The sequence below is a fragment of the Erithacus rubecula genome, assembly GCF_903797595.1.
Source record: "Erithacus rubecula genome assembly, chromosome: 4".
In the NCBI taxonomy this organism is placed as follows: Eukaryota; Metazoa; Chordata; class Aves; order Passeriformes; family Muscicapidae; genus Erithacus; species Erithacus rubecula.
Genome location: NC_136686.1, coordinates 6,879,356 through 6,898,449, shown reverse-complemented (window position 1 = coordinate 6,898,449; position 19,094 = coordinate 6,879,356). Strand labels below are relative to the sequence as shown.

The 19,094-nt window shown below is 39.1% G+C and overlaps 1 protein-coding gene across 2 annotated transcripts in view; it reads left to right on the top strand.

The window, feature by feature from the left end:
• The window catches only part of SCUBE1 (signal peptide, CUB domain and EGF like domain containing 1), a 179,564-nt gene that overhangs the window by 128,136 nt on the left and 32,334 nt on the right, over positions 1-19,094 (top strand). For both annotated transcript variants that reach the window (XM_079303780.1, XM_079303779.1), the window contains one exon: positions 8,870-8,992. In XM_079303780.1, coding sequence (XP_079159906.1) covers positions 8,870-8,992 — 123 coding nt within the window. The remainder of the gene's footprint in view (positions 1-8,869; positions 8,993-19,094) is intronic.

Here is a 19,094-nt window from a genome sequence, read left to right as displayed (position 1 = left end):
AAACGAGCAATTGGAGACAGTGAGGAATATGTATGTGCCTGTTTGGTTTAGAGACATAATTCATTCAAACTTTCCTAGAGACATCTGAAGTTTCAGACCTCAGTGGTGAAAAATCAAATTATACACCCATGATTTTTTATTAAAAAAAAAAAAGAAAGGAAGTGCAAATTTTAGATATCAACACAGTGGAAATTTGTCAGAAAGAAGAAAATGGAATTTAAAAAACCATGAGAGAGAATGGAGAGCAGAATCCTTCTAACTGCTCCTGCAAATTTATCTAATCCAGGATATGTATGAAACTTTCATTGCTCCTTCCCTATTTTTAAGGGAACTGCCTTTTAGATTTTCAGTTGGGCCTTGGGTTTGGGGTTTTTTTGGCTTAGAGAGATACAATCATTTGTCTGCTGTAGACTTGTTCATGACAGACAAATATAATATAACAAATTATCTTCCATTAAAAAATTGCAGACTTGGGTCAGCTGCCATGTAACTCACTCTGTTTCATTCCCTCCCAAGGGTTCCATCTATCCCCACAAAATAAATTCATGTGTACTAAGTTAGGGGTTTTTTCATGACTAGGCAATATCCCTGTTCCCTGGAAACTTGCAGTTGTTATTTGTCTTCGTGAACCTCCCCTTTGAAAATGCCAAATCTTTTAAATTAATGCTTCAGAGGGTCATATTTTGCATTTCAGTTGTTGAAAAGACCTTGCATTTATTCAACAATATAAAGCCCCTTGAGGATCAACAGTGACAGTACATTATGGAAAAGTGTGCTGTGCTTTCTATTACTTGGGAGCTGATTACTCACATAATCATAACTTCCAACATTCAAAACTTGCAGTATTTTTTTCATTCTTTTATCATAGCCTTTTTCATCATAAAGTATAACTTTTTCTTTTTTTTCTTTTTTTTTTTTTTTTTTAATGTACTATTACTAGATCCTGCTCTCAATGATGCCTCTCTCTTCCCTGGTACAGAGCAGATCCCTGGCTGGTTGAAGTAGTGTCTTCAAAAACTTTTATTTATATTTATATTTAAATTATGATGGGCTAATTGTATTCAAGTGCCCCTTTCAGAAGGAGTAGCTTTATTCCAGGGAAAACTAGCACAGTTTCAGTGGAATTGTAGAGAAAACATCAGTACCTTTAACTACCCTTAATACCAATTTTATTTAATTAAACAAATTAAACTTTTCTAGAAGCAAACTGAGATTCTTGGAAATAAGCACAGAGCTTTCCTAAGCAGTTAACAATTCCAAGGGGGTAAATAAAAACAACCATGAGTAAATGTAAATTGAGTCCATATACTAAATCTAGGGATTCTTATTTCTTGGTCCAGTAGTGCAGTTAGTTCACTTGCCCCTTTGCTCTTCATTCTGACTATATGGAAAAATTAAATACAGTGAGAGCCAGGCCTTGTTCTTAGTGACACCTAGCACAGAGAAAATGCCCCACAGTTGTCTGAATTATTCCTTAGGAAACACTGAATTAACTCTTTTATTCTTGTTATTTACCTGCAGCAACCCATTTAGTTCTTCTGCCTCTGTTGCTCCTGCATAAATATTACACATAGAGTTATTCTGGTGCTAGTGGCTTTGTGAATAACTACACATGAAATTATTCTGGTGCTAGTGGCTGTGTGAATAACTACACATGGAATTATTCTGGTGCTGTGTGAATAATTACACTGCACATGGAATTATTCTGGTGCTAGTGGCTGTGTGAGTAATTAAGGCAGGTAAGCATTAAGCCCAATGAATTTGCACAGTTCTCTGCCACTGTTTTACCCACAGCCTCCAGATCTGCCTGTTCTCACTCACATGGCCACAGGTTTCCCAGAGTTTCTCAGAATTTGATGTCCTGTTCTTTCTACATGCTCTGTAAAAAACAGACACATTCTTTGGTGCCCCCAAGTACACACGTGTAATTGCATGGGAGACTGAACAGCACAGTTATTTCTCCCTCTCCAGTGTTTTATAAAAAGCATTTTGATTGACAAAAGCATTTTGATTGATAAAATGTTACGGGAGGGGGAAAACTAGTTTTATTTCCTGGGATTCCTGAGAGGTTTATCTTTGCTTCTGGCAAGGGGGTTGGTGGGGAGGAGGGGTAATTTTAGCATTTAGCTCAACCTAGACAGTAAAAGGACTATCAGTCTGTATCTTTGTGTCCCCTTCACATTCTGGTGTCACAGCCTCAGACAGCTTGCACTGTTTGGGTTCGTAGCACTGCACTAACATGTTTTTAAGGTTGGAAAAGAATTCAGTGTTCAGCAAAAATTTTAAATGAAAATCCTTTCTTTTCACATTAGATTTAGTAAATCCCTTCCCTTTTACAAATGAGAAATCTGGGCCTAACCTATTATGACAGCATTTCTGAGTTTTTCACCTGTGAAGGTTTTTGTGTTTTATAAATCTAATTAACTGTAATAAGAAAATAATAGGACATAATGTTTGTTTTACAAGGTGATTGATCTCTTGGCAGCCTGGCAGACTCTTTTATTGATTGGTTGGTGGATAATGTCAGAGTGGATATGTCCTGGAGGAGAATAGCTGACACCTAAATCCATATGTGACAGATTACCATCTGTGTTGGAAGACAGGTTTCTTCGTGAAATTGCGAAGATAACAGGTGAAAATTGAGAAAGTGACATGAGGGAAATGTGTTGAAACCTGCCTCAACCTTTCCATGCTCTAAGAGCATTTACACAAAGCTCTCTGTTTTGTGGGCAGCCTGTTTTCAGGATGAGGGAGATTAAATTTTAATTACATTCATTCCTGTCTGCCCAGTCTAGATTTAATCCTGTTAATTAGGAAAATGCCTTGTCCCACAACCTAGCTATAAAGCTAATTAAACAGAGAATCTTCATTTGCTACTTAGTGGAACTTCAGTTCAATAATGACTATCATACTTTACAGTTAATTAGCACTGTGGGAGGGAAAATGAGGATGTTGTTGAAGCACAGAACTCAAATTAAAGGTGCTATAAGATGTGCTTTATTTCATTTTGTAGCTATCTGATGCAGGCAAGATGCACGCTATCCTACCTGCCTCAGTTTCACATTTGTTAAAGAAGAATTAATTAAATGTATCTCTCCTGCAGAAGTGTTGTGTAGGTTTAATGTAATGAAGATAATAAGCTGCTGGCCTTTGAAATCCACAAGTAGAAGGCATTTCATAAATGCAGTTATTTCACCCTGAAACATGGAAGAGGCAATGAACTGTGCAGTTTCAGGTGAGGGGTGGAACAGCAATTTTACCTCCTAAAGTAAACCTGGCCCTAACAGTCCTAGAGACATTCACAAAATCTTCCCCTGCAAAGCACTACCAGCATGGAACCTGCTGCTGGATCCAAGCATTCTTAAGCCCAAACCACAAATTTCAAACAACTGTAATTTGACTTAGAATTTTTGACAGCAAATGGATTCCTAACACCTTGTTCCATAACAGTGTATTTTAAAGTATTGATCCTGAGAATACCAAGTGATAATTATCAATCCCAAATTTTACAAATTAAGTAAAGCAGGGAAGTATTACACCTTTCCCAAATGTTGGGTAAAACCATTGTAAAACTGGAACTAGAGCTTACAATTCCCTGGAAACCAACCACACAACAGCTGGATGGAACAGCAGAGCTGTGTTCTACTTTGATTTAGATTTTCTCATAGTGGCACTGATCCAATGAATCCGGGGATATGAAGTTATCTTTCTACATTCATGAGATATCCGTGGCATGTGTTATTTAAGATACTGTGCAATATTACATTTAGAGTATTGCAGGTGGAGCCTGGTAGCTTCTGCTTATGTAAATCCTGAGGTTACAAGCTTTATTGAGAAGTGGCAGGCAAATATCAAAATAATTTCAATCTGGGCATTGGTGACTCTGTAATATTTGTGATACAGAGCAGCATGCAGTACAGGGTGTTTTGTGCAAGCCTGTGCTGATTGGCACACCAGGGTAACCTGCTGAGCTGTACACTGGGCTTGGATTCAAGTGTGGATGAGTTAGTTTTGTGGGTTTTTTCTGTTCTTCTATTTCTGCACCTCCAGCATGGGGTTAAAAAGTTTTGTGGCTGCTTTGTAAAGTACTTTGTGGTCTGTGCACATCAGGGAGCTAATATCTGTGTCAACAAGGCAACACTAGCTTCAGATTTTAGGGGACACTGGTGATTTGTAAAAGGGAAGAAAAGCAAGGGGAAATTAGGAAATCTGGGAATAAAAAGGACAAGCAAACCAGTCCACCTTGCAGAAAATATATTTATACTGATGTCCACTGTACACTGGTAATAGCATGACTAATCCCAGCATGCTGGCTTTCATTATTCAAAACAAGAAGGTCATGAAGTTTCAGTAATTATTTTAGGTTGATCTGGGAGTATATTATTTTCCTGGAGCTAGGTAGCATTTTAAATCTGGAAAGGATTAGACAGACACAATGAGTTCAAATATTTGTCCAGCCATTGAAAGGAGGATTCTCACTTCCGCCCGTGATGAGGCTTTGCAAATCTCCATCTCCATCATTGTTCAGCAGCTGAGTGAAGATTGCATGTTGGTTACCCTTTCACTTGCCTTTAAGCAGCTTATGGGAAATGTTAAGTTCTAAGTTATCTAAAATTCCAACTTTTTAATTTGTTCCCTGGCTTGTATGCAGCGAGGCAAATTTCTGTGGGTTTGTATGATCACACACAAATACATACAAACACCCTGATCAGAACCAGCTCCTTCCAAACATGAATTGCACTGAGCAGAGCTTAAAAAAGGTGCAAGTGGAACAGGAGCAGGCATTTCCATTAATCTTCACAAGCTCATGAAAAGAAAAATAAGTCTGCCTGCTTAGCAAAGTCAAATTGTAGGTATGCAACTTAGCACAAAGCGTCTGAGTTCCTGTAATTGTATTTAAAGCTGAAAAACTTTATTTAAAACTGCCTTCCTCACATTTTCAGATCCTCATAAAAAATAGGATAATCTATTATTATAGATTATAATAATTATAATAATTATATTATATTAATTATATTTAGAAACCCAGGGTTTGTTTCTGGGTTCACATGGACGCACATCTTTTGTGATAGTGTTGCTATGCTCTGTCTTCAGACAAAAATTTGCAATTGGGAGTTTTTCCTTCAAATATTACAGCTTTAAAGAAGGTGTTAGCTTCTTTGTTGCAAATCTGATCTTTGCTTTTGTTTGTATTTAATTGCTTGGGAATTCAGTGAACCATTTTCAGAGCTAACAGGAGGCTGGAATGCTGAGTTGCTTATTGCACTATACCTTCACCTGACAGTTTTGATAATAATTTTCAATGCTTCTGTGGTTTCTCACTGGCCTGTACTTTCATATCTACATGTGTCCCAGTTTGGCATTTTGTAGCAGATCATCAGCTTGTATGAGCAAGGTATCATTTAACAGTATTGACTTACTGCATTGGGAGAAATCCCTTGGGATTTTATTCCCAAAGCACTGAAAGCCCATCAGATCTCCTGGTCTGAAATTACTCTCACATTATCATCAGGCCATTTTATGTACAACCCCCATGGAGAAAATGCAGCTCTTTACATCCTTTTGCATTTCTGAGAATAAAAGGGAGCAGAGCCTGTAGAAAGTTGGAGCTTTTTTTCTGCAACTTGCATCTGAAGGAGCCACTTGAGAATTATGTTTGAAGAGAGCAGGTTCATGACTGCTCCACAGACAGTCCCAAAATAGTAGGGGAATATTTGACTAAAATAATGTCAAAGCTGGTAGAGACACCACAATGGGTTTCCACTGTGTATTTTTGCCTGTCATGAGAGGCACACACCTCACCCTCTGTGAAGTTCAGAGACACTTGACAAAGTTAGTTACCAGTGAGGTTAAGGATGAATGGGGCCTCACCTTCTCACACAGTGGAATAATTTATTTTCACATGGCTCATAACACAAATTATTTATAGCCAAGGAAAGAAAAATAGTGGGGACACAGACTTTTAGCAATTTCTCTGAACCAGTTTCACATGATACATACAATTGGATACTGCTCTCTTCCAAGTGAAATGCAGCAATGTGCTGCTCTCCACAGAGTGAAATAATTTTTACATGCCTTGTCAGTCTCGCTATGGCCATGGAAAGAAATACAGTGAAAGCAGAGACATTGGCACTGTTTATGTTATTTAGAATGTTTTTGCAGCTAACAGTTTTGACCTCTATTCTGTTTTGATGGTCCCTGTTTCAAAAGGTCACGTCATGTTTTCCAGTTAGAAGAAATGAATAAATACTTTCTTTTCCTGTGGACTCTCCCAGGTTTAACCCAGATCCTGGTTCAGAATTATTCCAAAGAATTGCTGGTGTAAAGCTAATATGCTGCATTGTCAGTGGGATTACAGTTATTAACAGCCTAAAATCTACACTCTGATGTCAGCAGTGTTTCATTTTTCCCCTTATGGTCATGAGAGACACAGAAAAGAGACTGGAATTTGGAATTTAACATGTGAAATCCAGAGGCCATCATTTAAAACATCACTCATTACTCCAGAATGGTGTTTGACAGGCTGCAAGTAATTTCTACTTCAAGCAGTCTGAGGCAGCAGAGTAGCCCAAAGGTCATGTTGTTCTTATCATGGGTAAAAGATACTTTCTTTCATGATGGATGACTGTTCTATGTGTTTATGATGCATAACTTACTAGTAATTTTAATTCACAATTCCATTTGTCCCACAGTTTTGTCAGGGCAAGCTAAACTGTAGTTAGATACACCTGTGCTGTGCAAAAGGATGGGAGCTTTCATGGTAATCCATCCTAACACCCACACCACAGTCCCAGCTGCACCTTAGGGAACCGGGAGGAATCATTTCTAGAAAATGAAATGCCAGGCTGCAGGAAATGGGAAAAAAATTCTTGTCTTTTCACTGCCAGTCTTGACCTGTGCAGATGATCACAGCTGAAAGCAAAAGGGTTGGTGCCCCATGTCGTGGTGCTACATAGAGTGACCCTCAGTGTTCTTCACCAGATTTATCAGATTGGGGGCTTAGGGTTATCTGTTCTTGGCCAGCCCAATGCCAGAACTGCAGCAGTACAGACAACAAACAGTCTCTTGATTTTAGGGCACTTTGGGAACTTCGTTACCCAAGACACAAAGATTTGAGCTGGCTTTGCACAAAGCACTCAGGGTTTTCTACAGCTGCTGCCTACAATTTAGCCTCATTCTTTTAATTGGATTGAATGCGAAAGACACTCCTCTGTAGAAGCAGACAGTAACAGTAAAAGTAATAAGCAGCAGTATTAGTTCAGAGAGTCTGAGAACAAATTTCCCATCTCCTTTCCGTAAGTGCAACTCACAAGAAAACCCCTATAACAATATACATTCTTATTTGAGTCCTGGACATATTCCTGTCAGTTTGTGTTCAACAAAGTGCTCTTTAGAAATGATGGCTGAATTTGCCTCTCAGCTATTGAAATTTTTAATGTACCAACTCACTTCTCTTGCTGCTGTTTATATTTTACATGCAGCAATGTGGTAAACACCATGCCACTTTCTCATGTTGGAATCTTATGTTTCCAAAAGTCAATGAATGACTTTCACTAAGAATCCTCCTAAGTTCAAATAATTTTTAAAGTATGTCCTTCATTCACCATCATCTTGCTGGTTTTGATAAATTTCCATCTTCTACATTAGACCTTTTCGCATCTAGATTTGCATTTTGAAAGATTTGTTCTTTAAATGGCCAGTTGTTACCTCAAAAATTTCAAAGATCTTATAGCAAGAAGCTTTTCAAAAGAAAAACATCACTCTCCATTTAGTTCCCTGAAAGATCTTGTTTTCAATTCCAGAAGTGGGCAGCCAAGGCTCAATGTCATATTACTTCTTCATTGTATGCATTCATAAAAAGAGCTGTTATTTTTGCACTGTTTTTCTCCTGAAAAATAATACAAGTACTTTTGTTTTAAAATAAACATGGATCCATGGTTTTATAACTGGGGGAGGATGGAAAGATACCCTGTATTTCAAATGAGGTTTTGTGGTCTGTTATATACTCCACAACCTTTTATAGATTGGAAAAGAGATTGGTCATTCCAGTTGTTCAACACCTCTGGGAGAAGTTAAAAGGAGCAGGAAGTAGAATCATCAGTATAAAATTCAGAGCAGAGGTCTTACCAAGTTCATCAGTCCCCTTCATAATCACTGTTTGAAGTGGGAGACATTGATCCTGTCCTTCATACATACACACACATATATACATACAAATATATATGTATATATGGCTTTCAAGAAAGGAATTAGGTGCTCTATCTTCAGAATAACTGAAGAAGCAACATTTCACATGTACTCACAGATAGTTCCTTTTCTGCTACACCAAGTGAAAAAAGCTTGATACATGAAAATACTGTCACTGTATAATGAGCAAATAGCATATAATGCTCATTCTGAAAAAATGTATCCTTGCATTTGTTTGTGTAAGTAGGAAAGAAGCATTTCTTCAGAATTCAAGTATCTTTCACTTCATGTTTGTTATTGCTTCAGTTTTTCATGTGTTCTTATGTTTTGCTAGTTCCTGTGCAAGGTAAAACGATTCACATCCTTTGCAGGTTGAAGTCAGGCAGAGCACTCCATCTGCAGAGAAGCTTCCCTGAATGTTCCCTAACACCAGAGTACTTCAGCTTGGGTCCAGTTCTGAGAGAAACACCTCTATCTCCTGAACAGCTCAGCCCATAGCTGTCCTTGTAAGCCCTGTGAGATAGATCTGGGAAGGGACACATCTGAGCAGCCTGGTTCCTGACAGGGACAGCAGCCTCCTTGGGGATCTGAGTATATCCCTGATTCCCTGAACGACTGAATTGCTGTCACAAACTGCATTTGTGCTGTCATGAGTTAAATCTTTGCTGTTCATTCTTTGCAGATATTGATGAGTGTTTGGTAAACAATGGTGGCTGTGACCATTTCTGCCGAAACACGGTTGGCAGCTTTGAGTGCAGCTGCCAGAAAGGATATAAACTGCTCACAGATGAAAGGACCTGCCAAGGTAATACCTCATTAACCTTGCTCTTCATATAATGAGAATGTTATTTCCAGTGGATTTTTGTTGCTGTTGTTTTTATATTTAAGTCATTTGTACTGCAGGTTTTAATTGTACTGTCATAGCAAGCAAGGTTAGAAAATACCTGTGAGATTTCTGTTTGCTGAAGTGGGATTAGAAGATTATTGGAAATGTCTTGTTTCAATGTTTTTAGTACTAGGAATGCTAGTGTCCTGTTGAAGTGTAAAAATCCAAATGGCATAGTGGAATAGCCTCAGGCAAAGAGTCTTATGTTCAAATCCTCTCATTTGCTATGATCTGAATGGGACAGCCTTATCTTATTTAGGCCAGAGTATTTAGAGTAACTGACTGTAATACAGCATTTGCAAGATTTGTACTAAAAAAAACCAAAAAGGGTATAATTTGTGAGCTCACCTTTGCCTGAGAGAAACTGTTTATGAAGGGATAATGGTGGTGTTTTGTGGGAATTCAAATGAAGCGTGTTTTAAATCATTTGTGTGTGTGTCATGATTTTACCTAAGTTCCCTAAGTCATCTGATATTATGTGTTCTGTGACTAATTAAGTGCATAACCATTTCCAAGTACTGATCATGTACCTTTGGAGAAATAAATTTTAAACCCTGCAGCTTTACTTTTTAAAAAACTCATGGAAAAGGCTAGAAAGATGAGCATTCAATTAAAACTTTGCACAGAAAATGCCATTTTATTAGTATGTGATTATTTGCATGAATTTTGAATAAGTAAAAGTGATGAAGTCCAAAACAGCATTAGTATTTTAGATCTTTTTTGGTTATTAGTATTTTAGATCTTTTTTGGTTATCCACAAAAGAGAAACCACTATCTGAAGATATATATGTCATTCTGAATTTTTCCATCACTTCTCATTGGTACTTGCATCCATCATTTGAGAAGCCACCTCCACTCTGACTATGTGATTAGACACAAAGGAGTTAGTGAAAGGTTGGTTCAAGTTGGACAGGATGGAAAGAGCTGAGATTAATGCAGCTCATGCCACATGATTCAGCAGAAGTAACACTGTGGGATCATGTCAGAATCTGGGAAGTTACCAGGTTTTGATTTACCTGCTAAAAACAGAGGCAGAATATTAAAAAGAACCGTTCCCTTCATGATGTATTTAAAGATGGTTGGGAAGACCTTGTTCATGAATTTCATGTGTAATGACACGCTCTCACTGTGGTATCAGTCTGTTTCACCATTGAACTAAGTTATTACACCAGGGAAAATCTCGAGAAAGTTAGGCAAGAGCTGGTGCAGAATTTGTTTGTTCATTATGCAGAGGGTTAATTGCAGGCTGTAAAAGTTACCTGTAAATAATCAGGTTTCTGTGATGATAGTGGGAATCTAGAAGCAGCCATGTAAAAGCTTTTCAAGTGAGTTTTGTTTCTTCACGTGCCAGAGCTCCAGAATGAGAGAGTCACCAGTAACAATACAACCATGCAAGGACTAAAGCAGGAGCTGATCTTCTCCCTCTCATGTGATCAGACATGGAATTAAAACCATGATCTGGACACCCTGCTTTTCCCATTTTCAGTGAGGAAGGGCAGGCACTCAGTCTTGCCTCTACATTATACATTGATAAACTGTAGCTTGTCTGTTGCTGTAAAAGATAGTTTAATAATAGTTTAAAAGAGAGTTTTTGGGCTGGACGAGTTCCTGCATCCCAGAAACTCTGGTTCTTCATACCATGAAATGGGGAGGACAAAGTAATTTCCTGTCTAAAGTCTGAGGTATTTGGGCCCCAGCAAACATATGTGATGCCTGCTTTGTGGAGGGATCATTGTGATAATTTAGTTCCTGTCTGGTGTTTGAGGTGATAATTGGTGACTCACGCAGTCAGTATTAGCCTGCTAATGAAGGGAGAAGGAAAGTGAATGTAGAGCAAGGAATCACTTATGTATGAATCACCTGCACTTTGCTTCTTTCCCTGCAAGAAGAATACAGTCAGGGGAAGTGGTTGTAGTTATTAATGTCAGGTCCATCAGGAAAATGTGGTTTGGGGTTAGTGACTCTCCTGGGATATAAATCATCCACATTTTGTTTTTTGTAACAGCCAGTCAACGCTGACCGTAAAACATTAATGAGAGATTCAGGGAAATTTATTTTCAGCATATTAGCCTTTCCAATGAGTGAAACAGAACAGTCTAATTTCTATTTATAAAAGATGCTGTTGTTCATGGTACATCTGTTGTTTTGATTCATAATAGAGTTTCCATGATTTATGATCTTTCTGTCAACATTGCCCTTCTCTTCTGGTTTTCATTTTTTAAATAAAGATTTCTTTCAGTTGCTAATCAACATGTTTACAAAACACTCATTTAGGACCTTAGAAATCTGCATTGTTTGGGACTGGGTCCTATTTGATTCAGGTGGTCTCCCTAGTGTATAAAACATTCATCTCCAAACGTGTTCATCATTAATATCAGCACAAGTCAATTCTACATATTTCAATATAAAATGTTCCTTCATATTCCCAGTGAAATTCTGAAGTTGTCCCACCTCACTTAATTTCCTTCATGTCCTTACATTGTAGACCTCAGATCTGACTCTGAGATTACAGGGAAATTGTATCAGTGCAGACTTTGTTCTGGTTGTTTGCAGAGCTCCCACCCTGGTCGTACCAAGTGCCTTCCCCACATTCATGCTCTCTGTGAAGAGGAAAGCATTTCTCTTTCAGTTTTCAGGCAGAAAGGGTGAAGCCAAATATAGCAGCTTGCCTAAGATCACACATATAAATGCCAGGACTGCCCAGAGAATAAATCTCCAATTTTTGTAAATCTGCCCCTGCTCATTTGCCCATTACAAGGTATTCCTTTGCTCTTGTGTTTGTGCTCATATCCTGATAGGAGAATTCCTAAATTTTTTCAGGAACTCTGAAAGTTGGTGCTCTCTTGGTGTCGCCCTGCATGCTGAGTGCCTGTACAAGCAGCCTTGCCTTTGGAAGGGGCCTTAAAATGTTCTGCATTTGTGTGTTTACAGCTAAACCATTTTTAGCCCTGGCTGCAAAGAAAACCATTGTCAATCACAGATTACTTCTGCTGGGGAGTGGTTCTCACGCTGTGGCTCCTTGTTAGACAAGGAGAATGGGGGGGGTTCCCTTCCTTTCCCCTCCCCTGCATTCCAGCCATTTAAAAGGAAACTTATTTGTAACCCAGAAGGTGAAGAATCCAAACTGCCCTGCCAGTAATATTGTGGAGACTGATACTGTTTTCCCAGAGTCTCTTTTTTTTGCTCAGACTTAAAAATAGATTTTTTTTCTCCCCTTTGACAGGGAAATCACTGTATGACAATACCAAACCCATCTATTGTGTATTACTTTAATTGATCCCTTAAGTCTAAGGTATTGTAAATACTTTGGTGCAGGAAGAAACAGTTGGATCTATTTGTATAATCCTAGCAAAAAGAGGTCTGCATCTCCTTTGAACATGTAGTAAAAATAACACAGCTATATTTATAGCAAGGAGAGCTTGTGTTTGTAACCTTTTTAGTAATTAATAGAAGGACAACAACTCAGATCAGTTCTAGAATGACATCAGCAACAAGCAAGCAGGCAAGACTTGCTGCAGTGAAATAAAGCTGCAATGAATGTGTGTAAGCTCAGACATAATTACCTTAATCCTCAGCCAGTATGAGTTTTAGAGCCAGTTAACTTAATTGCTTATTCAGTTTCTGTTTGTTGTGCAGTGATCTTGAAAAGAAATCAACAATAAGCAGTCTCTCTGCTCTGCTCAAGTTCAAGCTTCATTAAGCACCCAGAAAAATGTGTGAAATTCTGTCGTAAATAATTTTCTCTGCCTGCTCTAGGCATTGCTTTTTGCAAAGCAAGACAGTGAGAGACAGCACACACATTTGTTACCAATCTCTCCAGGGAGTGGTAGAGATAGAAAGATGTGTTACCTTGAGGGGAAAAAAAAATAATTTTGCTTTTAGTTGATCTAGTGATCAACGTGTAATATTTTGGGCTGCTAAATTCACACTCACCCTCTGCCCCTCAGTTCAAAATAGAGACAACTCCTCCTACCCTGAGGAATTTAAACCTTTGCAGGGGGCAAAAGCTCAAGGCATTTACATCATTCTGGTCCAGTTACAGGCTCCAGTAGGGTTTTAGGGTTTGATGATATCACAGGCATGATAAGTTGCCTTCTCACCAACCATTTGAATTGATATAGCCACTGTAATAAAAGCAGATGACTGTCCACCAAGGAACAGTTCCTCCAGGGCATGTGGAATACCTGCATGGGCCACCTGGCTTTTTTGGGCTTTCTTTACAGTCATAGATGACAGCATTTTTTTATATGCTTTGAAGTATTGCCAGTTGGACTGCTGGTTATTCTTTACTACCTTCCTACCAGATTTTAAACAAATATAATTGACCCTTTTGTACCCAGGCACTGGAACACAGGGTCTCACAGTCTGTTGTTGATGTTGCTGGTGTCTGTCCAAAGGAGATTCACTGAGGCATGTTTCTGCAATAGGAAATCCCAAAGAGAATTTGCCCCATTGCCTCATGAACAATTGAATTTTTCCTCTAGAGGTTTTCTCTGGGCACTTTTTGCTATATTTGGATAGCTACAAAGCTCTCCAGTAGAGGCCCAAGTAAAGCTGATTTGAGGTGGTTTTTCCTCTCACTACAAGACATGAGTATTTACAAATGTTTTATATTTGTACTTTTCTTTCATTTAAAACAAATGTGCTTCTTATGCCACACTGTACCCCCCTTCCTCTCACACCCTCACTTCCAGACAAGTATTCCTCAAGTCTTGATGCTCATGGGGTGGAGCAGTTGGAAGTAGTGGCCCAGGGGAGTGATGCTGTGAGCAGATACTAGAACAATTTCCTTAAATTACTCTGGCAGCATTTTGCAGTGCTGTCCTGCAATACACCTCAAACCTTGCCCAGCTCTGGATCTTTTGCTTCCTGTTTTTTTTTTGGTTTGGTTTTTGTTTTGTCTCTACATATCTGTTAGTAGAGGGATGCTTTATATAGGGCTTCCAATCCTAGTCAGAAGAATGAGAGAAAGAAAAATAACACCTTGAAAAACACAGTAGCTGTCTGATCCAAGGATCCTGCAGGCCTGGTCTTGAAACATTGCCCTATTAACTGAGTAAGTAATCACCTCTCATAATGTCCATCTTTGAACTTATTATATGAAATATGCACTATTTGTCTTCCCAGGGTAAGATTTGGATCTCCCAGCACGGTATCTCCATTTTGAAAATGAGTATGAAATGAGGGATTAATAATACAGGGTAGGACAGATAGAAGGTGTTTGTGGGAATTATTTTTGGCCTAAAGAAGGCCCTAAAGATTAGCTACAAAGATCTCATTATACTCTTCTGTATGGAACCATTGATGATAAATGTGGATGTACAGGACCAGTTTAATTCCAAATAAATCAGTGTGTCCACACCAGCAGCACTGAATCTCCAGCCATCTTGGACACAGAGTAACCAAATTTAAAAATAAAAGATGGCCAAAGAGTTTGCACCCTTGGGTTACATGACAGTGACCTGTCACTCACATTTGATCATACAACCCTACAAAGGAATCTTAGTCCTGATCACATAACCAGATGATGGTCCCAGGGTTAGGATGCACCCCTTGCATTGATTTATACTGGACACAATCTTAGATGAGTATCTAAGATAACAAACTACATCAGGGCACATAAGTCAGGTCTGGAGCATCTGGCCCCTCAGATTCAGTTTATCAACATGGTTTGGCCAACTGGCCAGTGAAAAGAGGTGGAAAGTTTCACTGTTGATCTACCCCTCTCTTTCCTTTTCTTCCCCCATTAAATCCATGGAAAAGCAAATGCTCTCATATAGCCATCCCCATCAGACAGATGTGCCCTAACATATCAAATGCATTGGCTTGTTGCAGGCTGATTTTCATCCAGCCCAGCTGAGTCTGGCCTGAGTGTTTTAAATGTGGGAACTCTTCAGTACAGCCAGCAGTGCTGGTCCAGCTGCCAGGGCAGTGTAGCTCTGGAGGAGATACTGAGAGCTGCTTGTGGAAATCAGACTAGCTCAGAGAAAGAAAACAGGATGATTTCCCTGTCACTGATGATGTTCACTCCCTATGCAGATTTTCTCAGTGGCATTCTGCACCACTGAGCCTTACAAAAATATCTTGCTTATGACAAGCACCATATTGCTTCTTGCATCAAGATTAAAAACTGCTCCACTGGGTAAGCAGCATGTTACACTGTCAGTGAAAGGAATGCTTCTCAAATCCTTTCTGTTACACTGGGTGTCAGTGAGACTGTGAATATTGGTGCAGTCTGCCTCTGTGAGAAAAAAAGGGTTGCAAGATCACACCCAGAAACAATAAATGCCCCCAGGTATGAAGTAAAAACAGCTCTAGCCAGTACAAGTTTGTTTGCCAAGTGATAGTATCTGCAGTGTTGGTTGTAGCAATTAAGTCTGCTGAAACATGAAAACAAACAGATCTCTCCAGTTCTCCCCTCTGCAGCAGTGTTTTCATAAGTTAAAGGGGAATGTTCTTTGGTTGCTGCTTCTTGGAAGGCATATTAAACCTCACAATCTAGGCTTTAAATCACTTTCTAATAGATTGAGGCCTAATGTGGAGAGGGCAGATGGGACAGATTATTCCACTTCTGTTTTCCCATGAAGCTTCTGACACAGGCTACTGTTGGAAGTTAGATAGTAGATTAGTTTGACCTCAGGTCTCATTCAGTATGGTAGCTCTTATACTGTTAAACTCTATAAAGTACATTGCTATCAAATTGCTTTTTACAGCTCTGTCTGGCCCCCTCCTCTTGATGATGTGTGTGGGAAGCCAAGCAAAACGTTCCATTAGTGTTTAGAAAGAGAATTTGAGATATATTTTTCAGTTGATGTTGTAGGATTTATGACTTGTATAGTGCAGAAATTACTTTACTGGACTGGAATCGTGTTATGTATTAATGAATTACCAGGATATGAGTCAGCCTTGGAATAGTTGGAGCAGGAAGGTAGCATTCTTCCACAAACAATCATCTGTTGATAAATTGTGCTGAAAGCTGTAATTCAATAGGAATTGTTTTTAAAGAGAATCAGAGAAAGACTATATATGTATGTCTATTCTGCACTGTGGGACAGTAATGCCATGTTACTGCACTCAAGCATTCAGCCACACTGATTATGGGCAGATTAGGCTTTGCCCTGAGTGCTAAACAGAATTGCAATAACATGACAGCCCTCTTCCAAATATTACAGTTTCATTTTCCTGTGCTTGCATCTACACTCCTGGGCCTTTTAAATTTCCCTGGTTTGTTTATTTTCTACTGATGAGAAATTTCTAACCTGTTGAAACCAAGGAATGTGATTTTTCTTATATTAGCTGTGTTACAAACCATTACTCTTGTTTTGGTAGCTTGGAGATGAGGCCTTAGTTAGGACAGGTGAAATAAAACCAAAAATTTAAGCTCAAATGTTGAGTCAGTGGAATGGAGGAGTGTCCTCTGGGGTTTTTCTGAGTGGAGGATTTTTGAGGCAGGTTTGCAAATCATGGTGCTGGTATTTTCAGTGGGATTCTGCAGAGGCCAGCTTTTCTGGGCAGGGTTTTTAGCAATCCTTTGAGGCAGAGCCAGAGGACAGCAATTCCTGTGTATATTCAGTGGTCCCTTGACTTCAGCAAGGGCTCAAAACAAGCTAGGAATGCACAGGTCCAGGGGAAGGGAAGGGAAGTGCTGCATTTGGGTTCTCAGCTGAAAACTGAAACTGTGTTGTTGTACTTGCTCTTTCAGCACCATCAAATAACACCAGGCATGTTTTCACCCAGACTAGTCCCTTGTTCCTTCAAGGAGTCTCACTAGCAGCTCCTACTAAATGGTGATAGAGACAACACCTTAGCAACCCGAGCAGTTTCTCTTTTCAAAAATATGGCTAAAAATCAAATGTATTGCAGGATAAAGGGAATATTCCTTCCTTGATACAGAAAGGGTAAAACTTTAATTATGTTCTCCTCAGGCTGTTAAGTTGCTCTTAAAGATTTGCTGTGTAAATAGTGGCTTGAACAGAGTGCAGACTAGTAAATATATTTATGTTTGTAGGAAAACAAACCTGCCTGAAGTTTGTTTTAATTCTCTTGATATATGGCTTCTCCTACCCCAAGCTCTTGGTTTTGTAGCACATTTTATTCCTATAATAGCAGTAGATAACTCAGCTTGCCTTTGCCTTGGGAAATAATTGATACTGGAAAATTATACATTTGCTTATAAAATCCTGGCAATGTCTTGATAAAAGTACTTCTTTAAAAAACACTGGAAAAGTATTGACTTTAATTGCATTTTAGATTGTCCTAGCAAAACAATGGTAAGAGGATAAAGGTAATAGGAGCCAAAGCCAATTGCCTCCTGCTGGGTTCCTGAGATTAACAGAGGAACCTGAGCACAACAAAGCCCTCAAGTAATGGAGAGGGGTGGGGAAGAGCTGGGACAGGTGAGCGTAGGCCCAAGAGCAAGGGTCATGTCTGGCGCAACTTCTGTCTCAAATTTTGAGATGCTCTTCACACAGAAAATGAGGCTTTTGCCTTTCTGGTTACAATTTCTCTTCCACTTCATGCCACAGCAGATTCAGCCCTCAAAGCCTGGAGAAGCTGTGTTGCTGGGAAATGGTTGTGTCCAGCTGTCACACAGAAAAATGCAAGCTGGCTCAAGAGGATCTTTATTTTCATACCATAAATACCTCTGATTCAAAATCTTCTGTCAAAGACAATCTGTACCTAATGTGAGGAAGCTGTAAAGCCAATAAATTCAGTGTCAGGGCTGTGTTGGGGATGGTGGTTCCCACTTCTGCCAAGCAATGCATTTGTTAGCACCAGTGCACCTTGCACAGAGCAGTGCAGATGTGGTTGCACAGATTGGTCCTGAAATGCTCATACATTGGTAAGAGCTGTTCTCCAAGGGCTGCACATCCTTGGTGCCCACAGTGCCACAGCTTCGTTGGTGCTAACATACATAACAGCTTTGACTTCATCAAAAACGCCACTGGCTGCTGCTGCATGTGGCATTCTCCAGGCTAAGCATTCAGGGGGTACAGTTTTAAATCATTTATCACAGCTTTCTTGACCTTTCTCTGATTTGCCATTGCAGACAAGTTGAAAATGTACTTGGACTTTTCTTTGGTCTTCCATCTGTTCCTGATGCAATCATGGGAAGATTTTGTAGCTCCTGTGATCTGACAAAATGCTTAGCTTAACTAATTTCCTGTTGATTTTAGAAGTAATAGATTATAAAAATGAATAATACTGTTAAGTGTACTTAGGCATTTTTTATGCTATTAGCTTTGATAGAAGATAATGGTACTTTACTCAGGTTCAGATCCCTGTAGTGCATCTTTATATGTTTTAAAAATCATTTGTAAGTCTTCTAAAAATTGTTATTCACAAAGATAGCAGCAATGAGAAAAAGCAGGAAGAGAGAACTGCCATGAGCTTACGGTGAGGATAAGTGTGATGTGCTCAACAGAGAACACCAGTACCAATTTGAAATCTTTCCTTCCAAATACCTTTATAGAACACCTCCCTAGACTCAGTTTGTGCCTGTGACCTTAGACAGACTTACTAATTTTATACCATTGTGTCTAGTTATTAGTGGATTTTTTCCATGTTCCATAAGAGACCAGGCAAACTTTCTTACCTGCAAAAGAAAAAAATCCCTTTCTTTTTTTAACTTCTCTATTTGAAAGTATCTGCAGAACTGTCTCTGGTGACCAGCACTAGTTTTCTCATTCTTCCCTCTGCTAGGACAGCTGACCAAATTCAGAATTGAGCTCAGATGAAGAATCAGAGGAAGAGGGAAACTTTGCTTGGCATTTAAAGCCAGGCACCTTTTCCTTCTCACCAGTCACATAGCAAAATGTTGACACTGCTGTGCCCCAGCTCTGCTTGCAGGATTGAGATTTGGGAAGTAGTTTTTCTCAGCCATTTTTAAAATATTAGAAGTAATTACTATCTGCCAAAATTTAGTTTATCAGGTAATCCTCTACCATTATTCTGTTTTTAAGTTTGGTGCTACCCCAAAAAATAGTAGATGATGGGGTTCTCCCATGCTGCTGCAGGGAAA